Here is a 27,106-nt window from a genome sequence, read left to right as displayed (position 1 = left end):
TCAAAACTTGTTTTGGAAACTCTGCCAAACCACCATAAAATTGTAAAAGGGCGCTCCCAATTCTACTGGAGGTGCGTCGGCGATAACTCTCACACGTCGATGGTTGTAGAAATAGTACAACACGGGAGCTTAACATACGGCTTCTCAATTTTTTCATTTATCGTTATCTGATCGAATATTTTCGTGCGCCAAATTGGGAATAAAACGCCCGACATATACGATAAGACCCAAAAACTTTGAACGTCTTAAGCGTTTCGAGGCAATCGAAATGTTTTCACTGCAATTATTTTAACTTCAGATGGTTCTATACTGCTTTTTAGAAACCTCATTTGTAAGGATCCCTATGGTATACTTCAGAAGGCTTTCGCAAATAAGTCAATTAGTACCTCTGATATTTGCACAATTCATCGATGACAGTCGTAAAATGAAGTTTAGACGTATTATACGGGCTGTTGCGATTTTTCTCTCTCTCTCCCGAAAATGACACTACCAATATATCGATTCCGCATTCCAATGAAACGCAATTCCTAAGGTGTAAAATACAAACCAATCAACTTCAGATACGTATTGATGTAATCCAAGTAGTGCTTTGGTGTAACAAAATTTTTCCGGCGCATACTCAACAAAAACTGCTGGGTGTAATGCTTAAGAGATTGATGAACGTGCACAATGTGCGTGATAATAGGTTCTCGGTGAACTTCGGGAATCTGTACAAAATAAAGAAGAGTATGAAATATAAATACACAAGACAAATATAGCCATCGCTACCTTCACGTGATCCGACAGAAACACTTTGGCCACCGCATACAGAGCCTGCTCCGGCCAAGGGAAAACCCAATCGATGGTGGTACTGCCGACCAGTCCAGGGAAATTGCGGCACCGGTTTCGAAGGGCATCACCTTCCGGTGACATACACAGGATAACGTGCAGATTTGTCACAGATCGATTCAGGAAGTACGACCACACACCGTCCCTGCGCAAGAGAGCAATAATATAAATGAAGCCAATTTACAGGTAACCGTTATGTGCCAGCAGTAACTATCATCGAATTGATGAAAGATTCAACCGGTCCTAAAACTAAGAATTTAAATTTCCTCATTCTACATAATCTAGCAATTGGACAACAGACAATGTCGAATTGCATTAGAGAAACTGCGAAAGTCGGTACAGGAAGCTAACGTTTACTAGATTCATACAAACACGCACACACACCATTTCGTTTCTCGATTGGAACTTACTTTGATATGGCGAAGCCTTGTTGCTGTGCGGCACCCCGGCACTGGCCAATTATCGTATCTTTCTCTTCGTCGGTAAATAGTGCTGGCACCATTCCAGTGGTTAAAATATTATTTATGAACTCCAGAAAACCTTCTTCCGCAATCTATTTTGTTGGAGCAGGAGTTTCGCGTAAGCAAAATTCAAACATTGAAAAAAGATATTATGGTGAAACCATAGATTATAGATACTGAATATAGTGTTCCTTGTGTTGAACTGGCAGTGTGGCTATGCTATTATGGTTTCGACACTCATTTTCGACATCGATAAAAATTATCAAATACTAAAATGGGGTACTACCTGAGCTGCTCTAAAGATGAAGCAGGTTTTCTGATTTTTGACGCCTACATTGACAAACAGTTGTTTTAGATCTTCCCGGAACGATGTTTCGTTGTAACCTCGGCTAAGAACAATCTCGAAAACTTCACATTCTACAAAACAAGAGAAACAATACAATTCCTTGAAGGTATTCAACCGAGAAGGAATCTCCGTTTCATACCTGCCGTGAAGGCTGCCAACTTCGCTATACACTGCTTGCCAGATCCGCCTACGCCAACAAGCATCACGTGACCTCTGCGAAAGAGAATAAAAAACAAAACAAAATGTTATTGAATAGTAAGCTCATCCTTGCATCTCTCATACCGATCCATTCGTAGAGCCCGATGTACTCGGGTCAGATGTTCCAAGCAGTCCTCGAACAGCACTAAATTCATCTTTGATTTCTGCTCATTATATTCCAGTAGGATTTCTTGGAACAGGAAATAAATCGCTTCATAATCCAGCAAATCCTCGTAGTACCTGGTCTCCGCTAAATTTACCGCATTCCGATAATCGCCAAATAGAAGTGGATCTCGCAGCACAAAATCCGCCGTAGAAATCTCAACAATCGGCGCCATCGACTCACTGCGCATATCCTCCAACCTTTCCACCATGATTGTTTTGCGAGCAACAGGCTTCGGAGGCGGGAATTTTTCATTAACTTCTTCTGCAATCTGATCAGCCATCAGCTGTTGGTCCTGACTGTTGATTAACCGGTCGCAAATCACCCGGCTAAACTCATTACGCCACACCCGGATTAGGTGCCGAATCTCCTTGAAGTAGTTAGGATCTATCTGCAGCATACCGCCGTAGATTCGTGACAGATCCTTCAGATTGAAAATATAGTGGAACTTGGACGGCGTTGGAGGTAGCTTTACGACCAACACTTTGAATAAATTCAGCGTCATTTGTACTACTATATCAGCCGTCGATTGAAGTTCCTCGGAGAACAGCTCCAGATGACCGCGCAAAATGGAACTATAAATGTGCAACAGGGTGATGTCGCTTGGGAACACAATATTACATACCGAGAACATTGAGATAAAGCGAGGATCGACGTCATTACGGCCACCACCAGCACGACCCATAGCGGCGATGAAAGCTGGAAAGATCAAAATTATGATCGATAATCCTGGAAACTTGTAGTAACTACCAAACTCACACATATCTTTGAATTTCTTCCAGTTCAAATCTTTGCTACGGTCGTACATTCCTTCGCGCTCAAAAAGCAACTTCAACAGTGCGATCGGTTGCTGTGTGCCGTAGCTATCCACCTGAGGCATGTTCATGTCATCGATAAATGCTACCAACTTCTTACCGACCGGAGGTCCGAAGATGTCCTTCGTTCGCTTGTCAACCGCTGCTTCAATCGTTTTTTGCACATCCAGTGAGGACGTTCGGGAGGAAAAGTTTATGTTCAGGATGATCTAGGAAGTAAATTGGATATATTTCGGAAATTCTAGTTGGATTGGAAAGAAACTTACATATGTGTCTCGGCTAAGATGCCGTAAGAAATCCGAAATCACGGCCGTCTTTGAAGTGCCAGTGTCACCAACCAACAGAATGGGATGCCGAATCTAGAACATACAGAATTCTAACCCAAAATTGATGATTGGGAAGGTACACTCACTTACGTCGTTCATTGATTTCAAAATCCACTCCGCTTGGAGCGTTTCAATAGTCGGAACCAGAATTTCACTGAACGGCATTCCGCGATCGTGAACATACTTTGGTACGACCCATTCCCAAGCGATCCATACTTTCTTCTCCAGATCGAAGAAATAATCGTACAGAGTCGGTTTAAGCGAAGGTAACTGACCAACCTTGGCCGGGGCGCTTTCACTATCTTCGTAGTTGATCATCTCCAGGTTCCGCTTTATGAAGTCATCGAACTTCGGTCGAGATTCCTCCAACAGGGCAGCTCCCAGTGAAGCAAACAGACACTGAATAAAACCGCATTCCACTACGTCTTCCTCGTAGGGACAAGCGGTGGATACCTTCGGGAACATGGCTTCGTAGAAATAGCATAGCTGAGTTACCATATTCAGGTTCGTCTGAGGAATAACTAGCTTTAGAGGATCTTCCTGGTTGTTACCATCGACACCCTCGAGGATGTAGTCAATCGCAAGGGTTACAATCTTATCGAATGACTTTCCGAGAATCTCTTTCTCTTCATCGTAGCGACCGCGCAACCACCGCTGCCAGTAGCATAGGTAGCCAAGATTCTTCGGATCCAAGTAGACCATACCGGCTCGAGAAACGGTGGCTGGCGAAGCATAGGCGAGATCCCCTACTTCAAACAACAGAGCACAGTAGCTGTTAAGCCGAATACGTTCACCGTTGGCCAGAGTCAGCAGTTTGTTGTCATCCATGACCGAGTTCATGTTTTCGATCCACAACGCATCTACGTCACCGTCGAAGCACACGTAGCGGCGTTCCTGGAAGAAAGTTTCTGTTTACCAAGCGAAATCATTTTAATTCAAAAGTGCATATGATTCAAAAGTCTCAACTAGGTCCTAACCGAGCAAAGCTTAATTAATCAAGGGAATGAAAAGAGCGAACATCCTTTCACTAACGCTACTTCAATGGATCCATGCTGGATTTCAAACAAATCCTTCTAATACTCACATCTCGTTCCGTCGGTCTATTCATCTCGCGGAATATGTTGGAGAAGAGGCCATCAATCCAATCGCGGGTGCTCGGGTCCAGATAGCCGTACAGTTCCACCACGGAGCAGGCCTACCAATGGAAGGGAGAAATGATGATTCAGATGATTGGAATGAGGCAAAAACACTCGCGTGCAGCAGTAGGTGGCAGTAGGCCGCGGCAGCTTGTATCAATAGCGACATGGAAAGTCGGAAAACTGGAAAGTGGGATTTGGAAGCACCTTCTCCACTTCAGAATTTGCGGAAATTTTCTCCCATATGCAGAATTTCATTTCGATTCAGAATGATATAACTAAAGTTTGGCGGCGGCGGCGGCGGAGGTGCAGTCTATTTTCCGCCCATCCAAATGCAATGATTGTGTCTGGTCAGCGAGTTGGGATGGGGAAATAGGATTCGAGGAAACGGGGGTAGAACGAACATCCGGGGCACGATTTGTAATTTGTTAGGATAATTTTAATGAGTATTACTTTTTTTTATTTATTATACCCATTATGACTTATTTCTACGTTTAATTATACTTGAAATTTTGCTGAAAATCGCGACAAATTTTATTTCGATTTGTTAAATTAATTAATTTGTTTAGTGTTTATTTTCAATTTAATTGCACGTGGCATTTAACTGAAGTATGAGTTGCAATTTAACTTATTCCTGTCTAATTTGAGAGAAAAAGTTAGTTTAGGTTTGACTTAAAATATTTAAGATGTATTTAACAGATTGTCACTAGAACTAGTCACAAACCAAACAAGAATTTTGAAAGATGTACACGAAAATTCAAACAATTTTTAAATAATTTGATTTAAATTCAATCTGCTTTATTGATGAATAATTGAGATTTTGATAATTTGTATTTCATCTGAACTTAAATTTTAGTTTTAAAATAATTAAAAAAAAAACGTTGATAAATTTAAATTAAATTTGACCAAAAGCTCAGTAACAAGTAAAACGAAAATATGGATCAGGCTGCATGGAATGGTTAAAACGAATTTTGGAAATATTTCAAACATTTTGTCAATGATTTGAAATTACTGCGTTTTTCATTAGACATATATGAGCGTTGGAAAGAATTATCCATACAGTGCGCAATCGTGTATAAGATTCGCGAATCCCCCTTATCAAAGCGATTATTTTGAGACCCAACGAAAGTAGTTGATAAAATCGGATACCATGTAACTGAACATGCATTACTACAATCAACAACAATATTCTATACGTACAAACCGTGATTTAAGTTTACTTCCACGCAGCAAATGGATGTAAAACCTCTCACTAGGATACGTGCTCAAGTTTCAAGGTTACAAGGCTGAAAACACTCGGCTGAGATTCTTTCTACATTTGAGAACAGTCGACTCCAGTGTTTGTTAGTGCATGCTTCTGAATTAGCTGATCCTGTGTGCCTTTCACAATACATACATACGGTAGCGGTGTCCAAATACGGCGCACAGTTCAATGTTTACAGGGTGCGGCACTCGAAGTGTAACCAACTTAAGACGGTTCGCGTAGCTGTTGCCCTCGCTCTCGCCCAAATGTTGTTTAAAAAAATTCTCCTTAGTGGAGAAAAAATTGTTTTCACCTAAAACCTTCTCAACTATGGAGAAATATAGTACACTCAGGTTTTTTTGCGCGGATTTTCAAATTAACGCGGTTTTTTTAAAAATTTTCGAAGTCCTTTTGAATGCAAAAATGGTGCCAGACATTTGTTTGACGCCATATTGAAATCCAAGATAGCAATTTCCGGTTTAGCGAAATTCACTATAACCAAATTAATATGGGTATTTTCGGAATGACCTTGACGTGTAGGTGCCAGAAATTTATGTTTGACACCATTTTGAAATCCAAGATGGCGACTTCTGGGTTAGCGAAATTTTCTATAACCCAAGCAATGTGGGTATTTCCGGAATGGTCTTGACGGGTAGGAGCCAGAAATTTATGTTTGACGCCATTTTGAAATCCAACATCGCCAAGATTTTGAAATCCAAGATCATTTTGAAATACAAAATGGCGACTTCCGGTGTAGCAAAATTCTCTATAACCAAATCAATATGGGTGTTTTCGGAATAGTCTTGACGAGTAGGTGCCAAAAATTGATTTTGACGCCATTTTGAAATCCAATTCGGTTTAGAAAAATTCGCTATAACCCAATCAATATGGGTATTTTTGGAAGTTGAAGTTGTAGTACAAAATGTTTTAATTAAACTGTTTAAGTTACTTGAATTTTAGCAATGTGTTTAATTTGAATCAATTCAAACCACCAACTCAAACCACATCCTTCTCTTTCTCTTCTCACTTCCACTCTCACCGCTATCTTCTGGATGAACACATAAAAATATATTCGAAGAAGTTTTTCACCCAGATTTTTCATGCGGGAATTTCGGTGAACCGGAAGTCGCCATCTAGAATTTCAAAATGACGTCAAACATCGACCTTTGTTTCCTACTCATCAATACTATTCCGAAAATATCCATATCAATTGAATTGTAGAGGATTTCTTTAAGCCGGACGTCACCATCTTGGATTTCAAAATAGCAACAAAAATCAATTACTGGCACCTACTCGTCACTTTCCGAAAATACCTATATTGGGTTATAGTTAATTACTTCAAGCCGGAAGTCGCCATCTTGAATTTCAAAATGGCGTCAAGCATAAATTTCTGGCACCTACTCGTTAAGACCATCTCGAAAATACCCATATTGTTGAAGCACGGGCCCTAAGGAGTCTTCCAAACCCGGCTCTTCCATCTTTCCGAAAATCTTCTAAGCCTTTTGCATTTAAAAGAATGTCGAATTTTTTTCAGGAAAAAGTTTTTCATTCAAAATATTTTTGCTAAATCCGTACGAAAAACAAACTTCCAAAAATATTCTTTTGCTGAAGGTTTTTTACGTGGATTTTCTAACTAACGCGGTTTTTTATGCGATAAGTAACCCCCGCGTAAAAAAAACCTGGGTGCATAGTGCTCGGAAATAGATAGAAATGTGATGTGGGATAAACAGTAGGTTCCGATGGGAAAATGATGAGGTTGCCATTGTCCCAAGGGTATACTATGGAACTCGAACTGCTCGATATGATGACTAAATTCGACTCCACCAATAGAAAAGTTTAATTCGGAAAACAAACTTAGTCTGAAGGCATTTTACCTCATCCCACCTTGAGGCGAACGATACCTGCTTTGCTAGCTGCCGAATGCACTGCAGTGGTTCAAGATAATGAATACCTCAACTATTCACCGAAATATTGGACGTTCGTTTCTACTCCTCCAAAACGTATAACAACTGTTTAAAAAATAATTCCGTTTTTCAACCCAACACACACCGCAGTACCGCCACCTATCGGCTATATTTCATCTTGGCTTCTAATATTCGAATGGCTCACTCAGATATCGAATGCCGAACGTGAGCCAATTATTGAGGGGCTTTTCGTAATAACGAATATTGAATTCTAAGTATGATCAAAATAAAGTTCAGCTGGTGAATAATAATTTACGTTGGATGCTAAGCATGCCGGTCTCGTTGACTACACGATTTGCAATAATACTTATTGCATCGTTTCGATGAAGGTAAGAGTTTTTTTTGCAATCCTACAGGTATATCCTCAATTCTGATGATGAAAGCAATGGATGTTTACAGTAATAGGTGCATGATGAAAGACTCTCCTTTTATGAGTAACCAGAGGTTATTTTAAACTAATATCTGCCGTTTTTGATTTTGTATATTAGTTGGAGTGAAATTGGGGTATTTTTGTATCTTTCACATTGAAAAAGTTGTTGTGAATTAAGTTTCACATGCAACGATATCATAGTTCATAAGAGCAATCTGTTGTATTTATTATTGATACAAAAGCGAACAGGATCAAATGAAACCGCTTTGCATATTGGATTCCAGAATCACTTGCTCGACCAACTGAATCAAGGAAATGATTTATATGAATTGTGAATGTGAACAACAAACATCACATGCGCAGAGGCATTCCCGATCAGGATGTCATAACAAAAAACTATCAACACTATACTGCCTATAATTGCAAGTCAGTCCCATGTAGATAGAGAATCTCATAGAACATGGGACTGACTTGAGATTATGGGCAGTATATCTCCTGTTTATACTTATAAATTTATTTTCTTTTAACTACTAATGAGACCTAATTTATACCACAACTTGTGGAAATTGCATTTTGCTATAATCTTGTTATTATTCTTTGATCGGGTTTGCGCTCGTCGGTCAGCAGTTGCAGCCTGACGAGGACCTTTTAAACCTTCGAATAACAACCTCCCGATCACAAACAACCGTAGCCCACTCCGATGATGTGGACTATATAATTGTTATTGTTTCTCCTGCTGACCCCTGAAAGTATACCACACCCGTCGCATTAGATCTTACATCCAACGGGACGGGCCTTATAATGTATTCAAAAACTCTTTTCATTTCGTTTATCGCGCCATGTTTCGTAGCCTTTGTCATTCTGAAGCAATCCGACTGTGTTACGATGGGTCCTGGTTGGGCCTATTCATAAACTACCCGATAAACACAATTGTTTGGGAACTGTACCGCGTGGTTTGCATCGCCAAACAGGTAGGTGTAAGTTCGAATGCACGTATGGGTGGTGACGAACATCGGAAACTTTGATTTTGCAGTGGCAGGGTTGCTGGAATTGATGAACTATTTACGTGTATAATTGAATCGCTGTGTTCGTTTCTTTGCCCCTGCTGAGTAACAGCTGTCGATTGTATTGAATTAATATTTCAGCAGCTTTCTCTAACCTAGACGTCTAAATTGGTTTTCCTTTCAATGATTAGATAAATTCACCTAAATAGTACATCAAGAACAGCTATCCAATGGAATGAACAAACTTAACATTCCAAATTCTCAGCATATCACGAATCTGCCACCACGGACATTCTTAGTCCTAGATCAACACACTGTAGTACCAAACGATGCAACTCGTACGTGCCCTAGATATCATCGTGCACACTGGAAAATAATGGTGCTGCAGAAGCAAGAACAACAACTGCAGTAGCACCCAGAACAGCGTTGACAAATTTGTCTGAACCGAACAAAGACATCCAGCGCCCGGGTACGTACCACTACGACGACGACGACGACAAACGGGTGACGTTTCAGTTCGATCCGATGAGAGATTGCCATCGCGGCACCAGTTGTTGCTGATGACGATTATAGTACCAAGCTGTCTGTTGTTCCCTTCGCGTCGCAAATCCCTCCCTACCTCCAGCTCCACCATTCGCAATGATTGGAATGCAAGCAGATGCAACTCATAAATTTTCCATCACGCAAACGGCGCGAAGCGTCAAGTTTGAATATTGACATTTTGCACCAAATTGCCACCCCCCAATTCGTACATACAGACACATACATATACACACAAAATACTCCAACCCGTCCTGATAGATGCGAGCAGAGGTATCAACGCTTGATTGCATCCTGTGCCAGCCTGCCATACTGCTTGCTCGCTTATGCACATTTTGTTCGAACGTACCTTCGGATTCAGCACGGTGCACTTTGTCGGTAGGCCCATATTGGTTTGCGCCTTTATCAGCGTATTTATTACAACCGTTTTCCCGCCACTTGTTGGACCGACAATCATGGTTGAGTGACGTGTCATCATTGTTTCGTATAATTGTATAACTTTGTCCACCTGCGAACGAGCGAATGAAGTCAATCAACGTTGGATTGGGGGAGGGATAAAGTTTAAAATTTGTGGGTGTTTGATTATCTTTCTGCTGGCACCGACTGACCGGGATAGGATCGAGCGGGTGATTTATTTTCAGAGCTCACCTGATTCTGTAAAATTATGTAGCCATCGGTTTCAAGCACGTTTTTCACCTCTTCGGTAAATTCGGGATAGCCAACGCGAGGATAATCGACTCCTGGGAATAGATCCTGAAAGTGACGAGAATGTTAATAGCTTCACGGGGACGAAATCAAGTTTACGTACCTTCATCAATCCCATGAACAGCGGCACGTCGTCAAACACAAACTTGGGAAAATTCATATCAAAAAGTGTCCTCATCAGGGTTGCGGTTTCCGAGATCTCTGGCGACTTGCGCTTGTTAACGCCGGCCATCCGAAGGACAGCGTTCAACGAACGTAGACCCCAGTCGTAGTGGTACTGCTTGGACAGTTGCTCCCGTGCCAGTTTGTACAGAACCGTCATCTTCTTGGCCAGCGTTTTCGCTCGCATAAACCCATCGGAGAACAACGAAATCAAACAAATTAGCTCCAGGTCTGGCATTATGCAAGTAACTGGACGAAAAAGGGCTTTCACCGATTCAGGAAGCTCCGTACGGCCCGCATATCCGGGATTCATGGTAATGAAAATTCCAACCTTCGGGTCTAGGTTTATCTCGTAGCCTTCAAACTGTAGTTTAAAGAAGAAACAATTTCAATTATTTTCTCTTATTTTAAGTAGAAATAAGAAAGCATTCTTACCATGAAAGTCTTCTGGTTGGCAACCAAAGCAGTTCGGATCATTTGTAGTTGGGTCGATATTACGCTCAGAACCGAAATGTCAATCCGATTAAACTCATCGAAGCAGCCCCAGGCGCCACACTGAGACAACCCTGGAAGATTGGACGAAAAGAGACACTTTACTAGTTCATGTGGAAATACTTTGGACGGTTTGGCTGCAGTTACGGCTGAAAAACAATTGGACGTAGAGGAAAAATGCAAGCTCAGAAAATGTTTTTCCTCAACAACCATTTCACTGGAAAGACACTAGAAGTAATCGGCCCTTCCAATGAACGCTAATGGGAAACGATCCAGTTAGTCAGTTCAAATAAACCAGCTACGAGCGTTTGTCAAGTTTGAAGTACCGAAAATAAACATGTTCATCGTAATCACCCGTGATCCTGGGTCTAGCATTGCTCAACCCTCGCTTGCCTGGCAACCTCAATCGTTAATCGGATTTGTTCATTTTATAAACGACAAATTGCTCTACCAATAAAGCGTTTTGCAATGTTAATTCAATTTATGTCCTCCACTTATCGCTCTCTCGTACCTGTGTACTTGTGTAACGGTATGGCGGCTCAACTCGATAGCGTCCATCCTCGCACAGCCCGAGCACACATAGGGAACGCCGTGCGGAATCAAAAGCCATTCCGATACTTATTATCAACATTTACCATTTGCTGGAGAGATATTCATTGTTTGTTCAAATTAAGTATGGAGCGGCTGGGAACATGTTCTGGTACATTCAATTTCTGGCTACGGTACGATACAGAGACATACATGTGTTGAGCGTCCCTAGGGTAACTGTTGGTTTTCGAGTGCTCCCATTATTGCTCCGGGAAGCTTTCTGGTGGTGTCGTGACCAACGCCGTTGGAAAAAGCATGTTCCTAAATGATGGCACTAAATGTCCGCTGCCGTTTTCTATTGTATTGATCAAATCAAATATAAATTATATTAAAATCCGGCGTGAAATATAGAATTTAAATGCACGATTAATTTTTAAGGGCTCCTCGCTGCTATTTGACTGAGGTTGTGTAAATTGTCGTTCGTACTTATAGCATTTTGCGACTCGCGAGGGTGGTTTGGTTCAGATTGTCCTTTCTACGTATAATTATAATGGAAAAGGTCATTTCTACGTATAATTATTAGACCGACTCAAAATTGTAGATTTTTTTTGGGATTATCGTTGAATTTAATGGCGTTCGGTCAGTAAAATGTTTTCATGCGAAAACAAGATGACGGGCGGTCCAAGTTTTCGACTTTGACTCGGTTGGTAATTAACGTTCTTCACACGGTCGTTATTTAACAGCTCTTCTTACGGTTTTTACCCAAGCCGAGTATTGTTGCGCAGAATGATGTTCTCAAATTCACCCAGCACTAGAAAGTCTGACTCCTTTCACGATCGTAACCGTGCAGAGCAACAGAGAGTATCAATCTTGGTATCAGCAATTTGTATACAGCAAAACAACGGGAAGAAATGCTCGAAGCCTCAACATGCATCGACTCTAATCATATCCATGTACACAAACCCCAGAAGCATACGAGATATCATGATGTTAGTTCTGTTCTTTTGCACACCAAATACTGTACAACAAATTTAAAAGCGCATCGTCTAGCTGCAATGGATCTAACGTGGGATGTTTCTTTGGCTTTTCTGAGCTAAATTTTATCCGTCCAGCTGTATGTGATATAATCAGTTTTCTTACAAAGCCATCCTTAAACAGTTTCTACCCAGCTCGTTTCGCTTCACGGAATTGTACGCTGCATTGAAAATAACAAACGGATCGAGAGTCCACACCGAAATTTGTCCAAGATATAACACAGGGTTGATATCTTGTTTGGCGTTAATCGTTTGTGTTGGTGTTAACCTTCAAACAATTTAGCCAACGAATGCAAGCCAATGTTGAGGATCGTTGAGCCTAAATCGTTCATACACTGGAGTTTGTGGCTCTCTTCTTGTAGAACGTAATAATCTTAATTCGTAATGGTCACTCCGCTACGTAATGGTCACTCCCGACTTTTAGAAGTTCGAATAGAATTACGTTATTCTCCGGAAAGATCTTCCCGTAACGTAGAGGTCTAATTTTGCTAGAAGCGCAGCAGGTGGAAAATGATGTTATTGGCAGAGATTTATCTTTTTCTAGGGTAAGTGACGTAGCTTGCGGTCGAGAATGGCACCAAGGTCCTTGACGGATATGACTCGTTCTACGGGAGCAGGAAACAGAGTATTTGATCATAATTGGAGAATTTACTCGCGTAGATAGATAGAATATTCACACTCATTCCGTTTCTGTCACTCCAGTCGATAATCCTATCCGTCCATTTGCAATGCACAACAGTCTACCCTAGTTGTTATACGACAGTAAATTTTCAGTTCGTCTGCATACATGATTTTAGGCGACGACAATTCACTGCAGAGGTCGTTCACAAAGAGCACAAATAGATGAGATCCGAGATGACTTCCTTGAGGAAGGCCCGATGTAATGTGAAAAGGATCCGAGAGTGTAGTTCCAAGTCGCACCGAGGCGCTACGGTTCGCAAGGTACGACGAGATCCAATTAGTCAGACAGCCCGGCAGTCCAATCCGCCTTAGCTTTTCAACAGCAAGCTGTTGGATGAAGAACAACGACACGTAGCTCATCAGATTAGTAGTTGTCGAGCGCTTTCTTACAAAACCGTGCTGGTCCGAAGTAGCGATATGTTGTAATGCCGGATAGGTATTATAACGACATACTTTCGGGGATTTTTGGTAGGCAGCTCAATTTCGTTATTTAGTTCGTTTAGTTGACACGGCTCCTTGCGCTAGCTTAACGGAACCATGCGCCTTTTATATACCTACAACAAATAAATATAAATTATTTTAATATGTTAATATTGAATCCTGCACGCGCAATTTAACATTGCGGAATGCGAAGAATATTTTCCGTGAGTGTAATACTTTCACGCGTTGTTCACGGCAAAACTTTCCTCTGTCTGCACGAGTACATTTTCGTCGCACTATCATTTCTTACACCGATGTAGCTGACCCTATGGTTCCCTGTTTGACGTGTAGCCGCTGCAAGCATCCGGCCTCTAGTCTGGTATTGCGCGAAACCCACCATAACATGGTCAGAGTCGACGTTCGATGCTCACAAGGTCTTGATTTCGATGACATCAGAGAAATATCGACTGTCCATCAAGTCATGACCGATAAGAAAGCGCGTTTTCCCATTCGGGCATTTCCAGGTGCGCTTCTGAATATTGTTTCGTACAATATAGACCGTTGTCGTTGATGGTTGAGTGTAGACTCTCATCACCAAGAACTGGACAAAATAATCTTTCGATTGCGACCTGTGCTTTTCCCTCCCCGTTAATTAGGTTTTACGTCTTTTTTTTGGTACCCTCCGTACATTTTAGAGATCCCCCGGCATCCAGATTGGAAATGTGTTTGTCGAATTCCGCACGGTTACCGTACGCAGCTCATACGCTATCACCATTTGCTTCCTGCATCTGCACCGCGAGGAACCTTACTGACAAGCGCGAATTGTGATGGATTTTCATATTTATTCTGACTTGAGGTTTGGTCCTGAATTAAGATTAATACGTTCCGGGTGTGGCGAGGGGCACGCGGTTGTGGATGGTTGACTTGCTGGTAACTGCATGGTTCTTGTTGGATGATAAGAGACACTAGGGGTTTGCTGGTTGGCCAATGGTCATGTTGGGTGTGCGCCGTCTGGGTTTGCTTTGAATGCTGTCTGTTCCTGATCTTCTCCCTGACCGCGTCATTAGAGGGTATCTCGAATAGAAAGCGGGAGAACGAGCCTTGCCCAGAGGTCCTGGCATTCGATACAGTTGATGAGTATATGCTCTACGGTTTTTCGGGCCCCGCATGTAGAGCAGGTGGGGGGACGTCGGACACCGTGTGCGCATGCGACAATTTGGTGTGCCCAATCCGTAGCTTGGAGAAGAATTTCCTGGCCTCTCCAGTCCTTGCGGACGTCCCATTTGGCTGGGAGGCCTTTTATTTTCTTGAGATGCCCCCGGGATACCCGCCAGTGACCGACGAAGTTACAGTTAAGGGCATCTGCGAAGTGTCGGGTGATGTCGGCCGCTGGTACCTTCTTTGTCGCAGTGTCCGGGTATCCAGATGGTAGTGAGGAAATCGGTTTCTCGTTCGATGGCCTGTATAAAAGGATGGCGAGATTGACCGCTATTGAGTGCGCGAAACGCCGACAGGAAGTCTGCGAATATGGTGATCGCTGAGTCATCGGGCTTTTGGGCCAGAACAATGGCTGCTGCTTCAGCCGAAAACATGGAGCATTCGGGCGGAAGCTGGAAGGAAGAACCAGTTGGGCCGTTGCAAACACCGCCCCCCACCGTCTTTCCGAGTCGGTAAAGACGCATGTGTGGTTGGAAAAACGTCGCTGGTTGTACGTTACCCGAGCGATTTCGGGGCCGAGGCCAAACCCAGTGCAGCCGGGCGACTCGTTTCCATTGGTTCGCTCGAGTGCGCTCAGTGCCCACCGAAGAATTATGAGGGCGCCGGCCTTCACGCAGATGCTTTCTGCTGGTGTGCTGGGTGGGTTTGGAAGCGCTCCCGATAGACCATTGGTATAGCGGGGCCAGGTATTGACGCATTCGAAATTTTTCCCATTTATCTCTATCCCATAATGAATTCGGCTGTGGATCAGAGCTTCGCCAACCCACAGTGCGATACCTCTATTGCACTTCGGGTGCCTGGCAACTATTGTCTATCAAAGATAATGTTCACGATACTCTGTGTGCTGATTACTTCTGCCCGAGCCAGCGCGAAACAGTTGTCAAATTCCGTGCACGGATATGAGGGACAATCTTAATTTATAATTTATAAAAGGCCAATGACTGTTGAGCTAACGCACCGAGTCGTGTCCAATGAATGAATTAAAAAAAGCTCTTTGGACCCTACATTTCGATTCATCTGCGCATTGGCAGAAAACCTTTGCCGTTTGCTTTAATTCTATAAATTTCATGCGTCGCATAAAGCAGAGATTGAGCTTCCGATTTGTATTTTCGATCGCTCATATGAATTGTCGCTCCAATTGCTTTTGCATACCACTTTTATTTTTTTTTTCTGAAGGAACAAAATTGATGTACCAATTTGCGCATAAGGGCACAATATCTAACTTAGAGACGATGGATTTCAACGTGTCGTATTCCACTCGTCAATAACTGTCACCAACTTGCTGCCAGTTAGACAATATATCCAAACTAACACAAAATTAGCGCCAGTTACAAATAAATGTTGCATACATACAGGCGTTTGGCTCTAAAAATGCCAAAATATAAGAGTTCGTTTACCTATACTCGTGAGTGACCCAGAGCTTCTGTGATTGGGAACTAGTTGCTTTAAGAGTTAATTCATGTTGTGTAAACTATTTGGATGTAATGTCTAACTGGCTCCAATTTGGTGTTAGTTTGGAAATATGGTCTAACTGGCAGCAAGTTTGTGCTTTTGTAAATTCTCCACTTTAACCCTTAAAGGCAAATTGCTATTTGGTAACATACAGAACTTTATGATAGAAAGCCTCAATTAGAGGTATATATCGTATGTTTGATGAAGATGTTATCCCAATGAAAAGTATATCCGTGGATCATTGTTGGAAACATCCTTCAAAAGGCCGGCGATAAATCCGTAATTTCTGTAGCATGAACATTTAATTCTCGTAGATTCTATCTGCGGATCCGTAGAAAACCTTCAAATCCATAGATCTACAGAAATTTCCGTAGATCTGACATCGCTTTCTTACAGATGGCCTTCGTTCACTTCTATGCTTTCGTGGGACGACCGGTGAACTTCCAATGAAAGCCTTCACTCAAAATACAGTAGGCCTGGAACAGTGATCATTATCTTCGAAACATACTTTTGGACGTGAAGTTATTGAAACTCTATCGTGCATGTTGAAATGATACCAACGCTCAACTACACGATCACTCGCTTATCAAACAAACCCCATCCACTCGCGGCTATCCAAAGTAGAACCAAACGGCCGCCATTAAAATGTCATATCGATTCCCTGTTTTAAAATGCCACGAAAAATATAAACTTCAACTAGACTGACACTATCATACCACAGGAGGGGACTAGCAAACACTAACAAAAAAACTCCACCATAGAACCCAACGGACGCCCAATAGGCCCGGCTCGAACAATGCGTTCAAATGTAGAACCAAACAACTGCCATAAACATGAGTCTTAACATTGGGTTGGCAAGGATTGTATAGTGTAAAAATATAGCCCACAAAACAAAGCAACATACCTGACAACACCGTTCCGACGGCGCGAAAATCCATGCCCTCGCCGCAGTTGGTCACGACGCACAGCAGAGCCATCGCTTTCGCCAAATCCTTGGTGGTTTCCGTTTTTCCTGTACCAGCGGGGCCTGTCGGTCGGTCGATCGATTTCATTTACAGGAAAACCGCGAGAGTAAGCGAGAAAATGGGTTAATAACGGTGCAGTTCCCTTCGTAAGTACACAATCCACCAATGTTGCGGATTTGGTGGCGATGCTATGCGGAATCGGGTTATTCTCGGAAAATCGAATCAACCATAGCATCAGTAAGAGAAATATTGGTTTCATTAGCAGATTCCGTTTTCCTTCGTCAGCAATTTTGTACTTGATGGAAGCGTACGGACAAATGACAAGCACATTCCTTCAAACCTGCAGTTCCAGGCCTGCGTAAAATCCCTTTTCCAACAAGCACACTCGGCGCGGTATGGACGATGCGAAAGTTGCGTAAGTAAACCAAACTATGATAGGTACCGACGCCATCATTTCCGTTGTTTGTTCTAACGTTCGCAAAATTGCCGGACAACAGCTGACATGTTTGTTTTCCGGTAGTTACTCCGTGAGATATAAACACACATGTACCATCGATAGGTCAAAAACGACGATTCTACCAATTAAGTGTTGGAAACGACTAGATGGAATGTGCTTTCAAGGATAGTCTCTAGCTCGATATGGTTACACCTCGCTCCATCGCAACACTGCAGAGGATTGCTTCGGTAGGCTCTTACTTACCGGCGGGTGCAGCGCCCAGCTTCATCGTCAATGCTTGCGTGATTGTTAAATAGATCCGATCCGTTAGCGGCGTAATCACAAGACGTCCATTCAGACCCATGTACTCGTAGCCGTAATCGAATTTCCCTATTTCCAAAGTTGATCCCGATCCCGGCCGTGGTTTGAGCACACACCCGTATGATTTCATTCGGTTCAATCGATCCGGAACCATCGACGTCCAAATCCAGTCATGGATAGAGGAAATCCACAGTTTCCATCCCGCAGCGCAATCGAAGGGTAAAAAGAGAATGTAATTAGTGCAGATTTCGAATGGTCATGTCCTAAACCCGAGCAAATATGTACGTGTGTACTTGGAGGAGTGAGATCGGTTTGGGCATTTGGTTTCAACAATTATAACGACGCCCCCGAGTGACTTACCTGTGCACTGGAGCACGAACAGGTTGTCCATATCCCGAAGCCAGTAGAATCTGTAATTCAAATAAGTAACAATTGATTCAGCAAGAGCTATTTGAAATTCGAAACCTCTTCCGAAAAAGGGAAGACCAACCGACCGGCAGTCAATTTCTAACACCTATCGGAAAAATTGCTCTCATCATACGAGTTGTCGGTGTCACTTTGTGTCCATCTGTGTACGGAAGCTTTTGCTTGTTTGCCCCTCCCTCAAACCTCAAACTCATCTGTTATTTGATGGTTCTCCTCCGATCCCCCGGTGGTAGCCGGTTCCTCTGTTCGAAAAATAAAACCAGACACACGAACCGATTGCAAATGGAATCAAACGACACGTCCATTCAGGCTTTAATCTTTTCCAATCGGCTTTACCGTGTGTAGATAGGGCCACAGTGAGCCAATTGTAGACAAAAGTTGGACCAAGTGTGTAAGGTACTACTAGGGCAAAATTTAAACCTATCACTATTACAGTGTGTAACCAAATGTGGAATCGATTTGATACTGGAACTGAAAAGGGTCGAAAAGTGGGCTACGGATAGTTTTATAAGTCTGATATTATACACCCAAAAGTTTCATATTAGGATTTGCCAATATAAATCTGCCTGTAGCTGACGTTCTGGCAGTCGATCCGCAAATGTGTCGTTTTTTTTTTCTTTTTGACAAACTTCACGATTATTTCCAATAAAGCTGGGCTTTTGAATGGCTCTTTCTTCTTATTTACTGGTTATTTTTATAATAAGTTATTCATATAACCAATACGAAAAATGATTACAAAGCATTTTATTTTTCATTGTAACTAATCAACTAAGTGACATTCTATTTATATCGAGAAAAACGAGTTTGAATCGACAAAAACTTTACGTTGTCATTTCAAATAAATGTATGCCGAAATTTTTACTTATGATAACATTCTCCAAATGACAGAAGTGAGATATGGCTTGATCGAAAACTATCACTATCTCAGTTTTTGAGTAGCTCTGCAAACTCCAACTAAATATTCTGAGCTTTAAGTAAGCCATAAATGCATCATGAAAATCTATCAATTATGAAGTGAACCCTACAAGTTTTAGAGATGTCAAGAATCTCGCATATGACCCAACGAAATCAAAAGCCTCTTTTATGTCATTTTATTAGTGAGAGAATCGAATGCCTGAAACCGCTCGATCATTTGAATTTAAAATTCTAAGACCATTGAACCTAGAGAACTGTAATTAGCTGGGCCTCTGAGAATCCTTGCCTGTTTGAGGGTTAAATCAGTAACACCTTGTCGAACAGTATCCCAATGAATTTAAGGGATAAGATTCGAAGGTTGCAAGGAATTTAAGAAAGCCTTAAACTTCAGAGAAGTTCTATGAACTCATACACCTTTCTCTACATGTTATCATTAATTTTGTTGGTATTACCTCTTCCATATCCATTATTCACCCCTGTGCTGATGTTCACCACATTTATGCCTTTGTGAATACCAAAGTGTCTCGTTCTTTTGATCAAATTTTGATTTTCTAGCCTGGCACTCCTTTTTCTCACGAGTACTCGTAATATTTCTCGTACATTCAGAGTTCGTTGTAGTCCATTGGTTGGTGGTAGTTTGTTTGCTTCTTTGACATCGTTTATTTCCTCTTTAATGCACAATAAAGCTTGCGTGCAAAGCAAAGCCTTGGTTTTGTTGCAGAACTTGACCTTATTTCCTAGTGCAGGACTAGTGCTGCGATTGTAGTGACTGCTGAGAAATCCTTCCTAACTGGATATTGAACAAATGACCCTAGCTAGTACAATAGTTATGCTATTTAATATCACCTAGATGACTGGTTATATCTACGAAACGCTGCCATTCATGAATCAATTTCTTTCAATTTCTATTTCCATTTTTCATTTCCGCTCCCGTCTTGTTCCGACCATTGGGCGTCCTTTGCCCGTCCTATCTCTTGATAGTATTGAGGTTTAAAGCACATTCCAACTCCGCCAATTTCGCGTTTTTGCTCCACTCGTACATGAAAAAGAAAGTAGTATAATATATTATGAGTATAATTAATAAAAAAATATTGGGCACTCAGTACGATTCGACGGATTTCACAAGAAATCATGGTTACAATTTTTCGTGATACTCTTACTAATGCGAATCATTTCACTAATTATAAAGGGCCTTCCAAGTAGCTTCTGATGCCGCACGCACACCACCACAAAATGTCGAAATGCCAATTTTACGGCTGACATTTACTTTGACATATGCTGACGAAGATCGACAAAGTTGGCGAAATTGGTTTAGCGAACAACTTGGCTGAAGAAGCTAAGTCTCTTTCATCAATACTTTCGAAGTTGTAGCCCGTTAGATGCGGATTGAACATTATTCTATATTGAGTATTGAACAATTAAAAAAACAAAAGCTGTTTCAAATCATGTATAACCAAACTCGAAATAATGACATACAAACGAATAAACGCTCAAAATTTTGTATATTCAAACTCAAAGTCCCACTGTGATACTTTTTATTCCCAGTGAAAAGTGCAACCCTGAAGCAGTAGCACAAGCCCAGCCTGGTCGGAATGCTCCAGTATACCCCCTCTCCCCATAATGACGATGGTTCTGGGTGTGGTTCTGTAGAATGTGGCAACGTGTAGCATCACATTCGGTCGTTCTCTATTTAGGCAACTGATTTTGATTTTGCAAATTGAATCTCTGCATAATGTTTCCACCTCTTGTTACCAACACCGGTTCGGGTGATTGTCCACTAGCGATAGAAAGTCAGTCCGAGGTCGTCTCTGGAGAATCCTGCTATAGTTAGGATGATGGCAATATTGTCGGTTGTTGGGTAGCTGCTTTTTTTCTCTGTCTCTGTTGGACCTCTCAATGTAAGCAGGAGAAAGAAACGGAATGAATGTATCCGGGAATGTGTGATGGAAACTAATGAAAACTGTTGAATAATAAAACGAGACCATCAGCTGGATCTGTAGGAGGCTATTTTAACTACCGATACCGGGTTCAAGTTGTCTGACTCTGGACTCTGGGGTTGGTTTTTTTGCTTAGTCCTCTTCTGAATTCCGTTGAATCATTCATATATAGATGTTTTTGTGCATACTATCAAGGTTTCATTCTATATCGAGTTTATCAATGTTATGTGTTGAGAAGGGAATCAATTATTCTGAAGAATTTCAGACTAGACATTCCGAATGGGTATTGCTAATTGGTTGAGCCCCTGTCGAAAGGCTCAGCTTTTATGTTATCCAATCAGTTTGTTTGAGAGAAGACAAATCTGAGCATTCATTTTGGTTTAGGTAATTGTCAGCTATCGAATGCTTGAAAAATTTCGGGTTTAAACATTTGTTTAAGCAGTGCTCTGATGTCAATGTCGGTCGAAAGTTCCTTGTGAATTTTACGACAGTGTCTGTTTTAGGAAAATGAAACAACAGGTGTATTTTTTTTAAATACCTACCTCAACTGGCTCTCCCAACCGAACTCCTGGGAATCTAAAATACTATCCCGCACAAACCCCTCGATGATATCTCTAGCGTGTACATCGATGGTGGCAATCGTCTTGAACTTGAGCCTATCGTTCGGAGAGAGATCGGCTCTGACTGAAGAAAACAAAAAACAAACATTTCAGTGCAACTCTAATCAAACTATGAGCCGACCAATCACACCTTTTACAACGAGATCATCCAACTGTCGATTTTGAGCTTCCAGGAATTCCTTCATCGCTCGTTTGTTGCCTTTCTTTACCTTGGCGAACACCTCCTCCACCTCCGCTGTCCACCACACCTGGTTGGCAGCCAGGCATACCATTCCCTGGTACAGCAGTATCCAGTCCGGTCTGTTAAATGGGATATGATTAAAAAGTAAACTTTGTTAACCTTAACGCATTCCTACCTACTACGTTCCCTATCCTTGCCATAGTCGTAAATGGCCTTTTTTGAAATAAATCGATTCGTCGACCGCATCTCGGCCAGGACTGCGGTCATCCAACTTTCGACCCGATCTTGTACCGGAACTGCAGGAAAAAATCAATATTTTAAGCATGCATTTTCAAACATAACTTAACATAAACAAAGCAACGTTCGACCTCTAACAATTCGCGACGTCAAAATGACTCGTTATAAAAGCAATTGAAACATAAAGTTTGCACCATTTTTTCCAGTTGGAGCTCGATTTTGAGCTGGAAGGCCAAACGTGACGCTATAAAATGAAATGTCAATTGTTTTGGCCAAACTGGCAACGTGTGCCTGAGAGCACTCGATTCGCGGAGACGCAGTCGGCTTCGAAGCTGAAAATCACAAACACACGCACACTTACCATGCTGCTGGAAATCCATAACTTCCCCTTCGGCGGATATCATGGCGGTGACAATCGGCGTGTCGGAACGATCTTTAGCAAATCGTAAAGATTTTATGTTATCGAACATCTGTAACGGGAGCACAGAATGGTAAGAGAGGGATAGGAAAAAAGCAATATTCTGAGAGTCGATAAAACCCTTCGGACCGAGGCCAGAGGCAGAGGCAACTTGTGCGACATAGGCGCAAATTACAGCACACATAAACGACAGAGGGGGTGTTGGGCGGGGTATGAGGTTGGTTACTCGTAAAATGTGTGTAAATTTCATTAGGAGCCCCAAAGTTCGGCTAATAGCCTATCAGGCTGTGCAAGCTCGTGTCAGAATATTAATTGCTTTTCAGCGAAACAGCGGATTATCCCCTTCCCCAACCCCACGAGCAGCCCCACAAGTTCGAGTGGTTGATTGAATTCTGCGCGATACGGCTACGGACAAGCAAGATGTCTCCCTGCTGCTTACCTTGATGATGTGTTCCTGGACGCACGTGTGCTCACTGCTGCCGAGGATGGATAGCAGCTCCTCCGTCGAGATGAAGTAGAACCTGTAAGTGAGTTACCGGTAATTAATAGGTTTGTCTCGGCACATAAACAAGCACTCTGGCGCTCGGGAGGATTATTGTTACGAGCTTGTGACTGCTCAAGCTGGCGCGTGTTAATCTAATCATTGCCATTTTCTGATTTCTTTTTACGATCGTATCGTAGTGTGCTTTTTAGCATCCGCTAGACATTGATGTTAAGTAGATGGAGGATAAACTTGACTGGAGTTTAGAGAGAACAATTTTTTATAGGTTTTCCTTGTTCCTTTTAATCACGTTTGTAGTCATTTTCAACAGAAGAATAGAAAGGTTTAAATTTAATTACATATATATTCCATGAATGGTTAATAGATAAGGGGGAATTCGTTTTAAAATGATTAAAACTGGGCACAGCCGAGTGAACGTGAGACTAAAAATCCTTCCGATTTTGAGGGTCGACTATTGGGTGAGGTGAAGTTTCCTATGCCATTAACTCCTTCATGCCCTTTCGCATAACTGAAGTTTTAGCAAAGAGTTTGATTTGATTTTGCTTGAACAATGCCGTCAGGGACAGTTTATTGCAATGGGGGAAAATAAGTTTTACCGTATCTTTGGTGTCACGAAATATTATTGAAAACTGATAAAGCCTATCAACTTTGCCTGTATTCGATAATCTTATCCTTGGAAAGTAAAAATTGAGTAGCTTCCTTTTTGTTTTCTTTAACGCAAACGGAATTAAACTTTCGAACCCTTTATGCACTAGACAAAATATGGACATCAAAGGCTTAAATGCACTTTTCATGGAACGTCAATCGACTCTTCAGAGTCGGATGAGAAAAATCGTTGTCAGTGAGGAGAAATTTGTCATCTCATTTGATCATTCACAATGGTATTCACCCGCAAGAACATTCTCTTCTTTTGTGATTTTATTATTTTCCGTTCGCAACCAGGGGGCCACGATATTCTACTGTTTGTACAGTGGATAAGCAACAAAGCGGTAAATAGAATTTTCATTTTAGAACGAATTTCCACATTATCATTTTGGAACAAATTCCACCTTACTTTTTGGATACATTTGAACTTCGCTTTTGAATCTACATTTGCAAAAAAATCATGGAATTTTTAAAAGATTTAAATTAATGATCTCTTCATCGTTTCGTTACTCTTTCTCGATGTCTTGGTTGTATTCTGTTTATGAGTGGAGCCACCAAAAAGAAAATTTCGTAAAAGTAGCTCATGTTTAAAAGGTCTAAATATACAAAACCTTTTTAAACCACCTAGTGGCGCAATTGCGCCTTTCTCATTTATCCAAACTATGATTCATTAGCTGGTTTTGTTCAATAGAATTGTGGAAATGTCTATTACACTCTTATTTCACTTAGCACGTATCTCACAACTACCACGAAAGTAGACGCAGACTAACTTTAAACAAAAAAGTATATGAGAGACCGGGGCTAGTTTGCGGTGTTTTCAGTTTCCTTTTTTTACCGCTTTGATGTAGATCGATCTTGCAAAATAGAACATCTGGTTGTTGTCAACATCCCTGAATTTTATCAAAGTGTTTGTTGCATTGTCTTTGTTTTTATAGACAAAAATATGTGACGCGGAAAACCATAAACAGAGTCATTTATGCGTAATCCGCAGGGACTGAAACGAAAAGATCCAGCCAATTGCATAACTCAATTTTCAATACTTGTTAAGGCACTACCTGATGGTTTATGTGAGCAGGGCGCGTCAATCCACAATAGTTTGTGGCTTAGCTCAAAATGTCGAAGTGTGTTGAAATTCCGTTATGTGCAATGTCTGACACTTGGCAATCTGATTGGTATAAGTGCACAGCGTGGTCTCAGTATAGGGAGGGATATGAGCCACGGTGACGAATGAAATAGCAGGCGCTCACCGCATAAACCCCATTATCAGTGCTCGTTAAAATCCCTTTCCGCATCTACACATTCCATTTTTTAAAAATATTATAGCACGGTACTAATTGATGACGGATTGTGAAGTCATACCTCGATTGTGATGTCGTCTACATTTACATTTAGCCAACTTCATGAACAAGGTCAAGCAAATTTTTGACTATAGCTCACTCATCACGATACAAATCACTGTAGAAATGTTAATAACACTTTTCACGGCGAACAACATCTGAATTTTTCACAGAAAACCTGAACCGAATATTCGACATTTTTTTAAATTCCCCGATGCATTCTACAGAGTTGATAATGTGATTGTTCACTGTGTAGACGTTGTTAGCATTAAGCCGCTGAGGATGACTGAACATGTTAGTAGGTCGAAACGTCCGGTAAAATGCAGTTTGTTTTAATTTTCACCGAAAAAAATCGATGACCGTCCATACCAAATTTGCTAGCGGTGATGAAAACAAAGCAACAATTCTACAGAGTATCAAATCATCGTCGGAACTTCGGTAAAATACTAGTGCTTTTGTGATATAGATCCGTAAATATGCGATTATTAAAAACAAACTATGAAGTGGCAATATAATTCGATGGACCGCTTCCAAACAATCGCCAACTCAAACGAAAATCCCAATCCGATAATACTCACCGCGGAAACAGCATCCTCTTGTGCTCCAGATAATCGTTCAACGACTTTTGACACCCATCCAGTTCCATCCCCAGGCGTAGAAAATCATCAACCCGCCCGGGCACTAGACAAACATCCACCACAAGCGGATTTGCGGCACTGCTGGCCATAATCTGAAACCCGCAAGGGATAGCGAAAAAAAATATTTACTCATCGCACTTGATTCAAGCTCTCGATGTGAATAGGAGTACGCATCCTCATCACACAGAATAGACACGTACACATGTCCGGTACCGAAAAGACCCGGTACAGTCGATATAATATAGCACCGGTTCTTATTTACCTCTTGAAACTCCTCGTCGATCTTGTTAAATTTTTCCGCCTCTTCCGGTAATTGAGCACTTATATCGCCGCCAATAAATATTCCCTCCAGGTAGAGCCACTTCCGCTGGACGCTGAGCCACTCGTCGATGATTTCGGAGATCAGCGTCAAGTCCTTCTCCCACCGCTGCACCGTCGGCAGAAATGGGCCAATAAATCTGCGGATTGGTGGAGGAAGCAGAACAGAAGGCGATTTAAAAAAAAAAAGTACAGGTGAATAGAGACACGACTCGAATGGTTAAGGGACCAAGCCAAACCGTGTGTTCCGGATGAAGTGGCAAGCGGTGACGAATTGCTTGTTGTCTGTTTGTTCCGTTCGTTAGGACCCTTCCGAAATCAATTATGGGTTCGATAAAAAAAACACGAACAGAAAGTATTTACTGTACGAAAGATCCGGTTTGGCCGGAAAGTTTCAGTTCAACGTCGGTTTGACTAAGTCCCCGAAGCGACAGCGGACAAATGATGCTAGCTCGACGTGTACACGTCCGTTGAATATTTTATGGTTACGCAAATTGAAACTTTCAATATTGAAACGTGTTCCAGGGCTGGGGGTAGGGGTGCCTTTCATTTGTCCGTACGCTGCCCGTTCATGGAAAAGTGCTATCAATTGTAATTACTGTGATGCCGCCATCGATTGGAGATTCATTGAGTTTTCCTCTAGCGTTTGCATTATCTCGTCCACTCCGCCAAGGACGAACCTGAAAGTGTACAAACGGAACGCTGATAATAAATATAAATGAACAGGGTGGCTGTTTGGTTAGTGATGCCAGTGAAGCAGGTTTGGCGCGAAATTTCGATTTTGCATTTATAAAACTAATAACTTAGAACAAAACTCAGCTAGTTTTCGTTTCAGTCTTAGCAGAATGTTTTTTCAACCGCTCTGGCAACACTGTCGCACATACTGTTGATGGTAGATGGCGTGCCCGGTGGGAAATGAAACTTCCCGATTTAATACAAATTTATCGAAACCGGCGGCAATGTGCGTCCATCAACCTATGCGGTAAATCTAACTGTCATATGGTGGAGGGGAAAATGGCTGAATCTCTTTTTATCAATTATCAACTTCAAACCCAACCGGGCCCCATCCAATCAGTCGCTCACGCGGGGACTCTCAGTACAAAGGAAATTAATTTCGATGCTGA

At 41.8% G+C, this 27,106-nt stretch overlaps 1 protein-coding gene across 2 annotated transcripts in view; it reads right to left on the bottom strand.

Annotated features, from left to right (window-relative positions):
• Positions 1-27,106, bottom strand: part of LOC131676668 (dynein axonemal heavy chain 10) — a 103,479-nt gene that overhangs the window by 20,643 nt on the left and 55,730 nt on the right. For both annotated transcript variants that reach the window (XM_058955902.1, XM_058955903.1), the window contains exons 33-57: positions 26,582-26,662; positions 25,927-26,122; positions 25,605-25,756; positions 22,982-23,063; positions 22,486-22,594; positions 22,063-22,183; positions 21,837-22,006; positions 21,629-21,770; positions 18,169-18,218; positions 17,752-17,877; positions 16,991-17,113; positions 10,697-10,827; positions 10,203-10,625; positions 10,043-10,147; positions 9,744-9,902; positions 4,222-4,332; positions 3,228-4,031; positions 3,078-3,170; positions 2,756-3,020; positions 1,918-2,695; positions 1,775-1,848; positions 1,576-1,706; positions 1,239-1,381; positions 769-973; positions 548-707 (exon numbers count right to left, since the gene is read on the bottom strand). In XM_058955902.1, coding sequence (XP_058811885.1) covers positions 548-707; positions 769-973; positions 1,239-1,381; positions 1,576-1,706; positions 1,775-1,848; positions 1,918-2,695; positions 2,756-3,020; positions 3,078-3,170; positions 3,228-4,031; positions 4,222-4,332; positions 9,744-9,902; positions 10,043-10,147; positions 10,203-10,625; positions 10,697-10,827; positions 16,991-17,113; positions 17,752-17,877; positions 18,169-18,218; positions 21,629-21,770; positions 21,837-22,006; positions 22,063-22,183; positions 22,486-22,594; positions 22,982-23,063; positions 25,605-25,756; positions 25,927-26,122; positions 26,582-26,662 — 4,934 coding nt within the window. The remainder of the gene's footprint in view (positions 1-547; positions 708-768; positions 974-1,238; positions 1,382-1,575; positions 1,707-1,774; positions 1,849-1,917; positions 2,696-2,755; positions 3,021-3,077; positions 3,171-3,227; positions 4,032-4,221; positions 4,333-9,743; positions 9,903-10,042; positions 10,148-10,202; positions 10,626-10,696; positions 10,828-16,990; positions 17,114-17,751; positions 17,878-18,168; positions 18,219-21,628; positions 21,771-21,836; positions 22,007-22,062; positions 22,184-22,485; positions 22,595-22,981; positions 23,064-25,604; positions 25,757-25,926; positions 26,123-26,581; positions 26,663-27,106) is intronic.

This window comes from Topomyia yanbarensis, chromosome 1, assembly GCF_030247195.1.
Source record: "Topomyia yanbarensis strain Yona2022 chromosome 1, ASM3024719v1, whole genome shotgun sequence".
NCBI classification, from domain to species: Eukaryota; Metazoa; Arthropoda; class Insecta; order Diptera; family Culicidae; genus Topomyia; species Topomyia yanbarensis.
The sequence above is the reverse complement of the archived record's forward strand: the minus strand, read 5'-3'. Positions and strand labels throughout refer to the sequence as shown.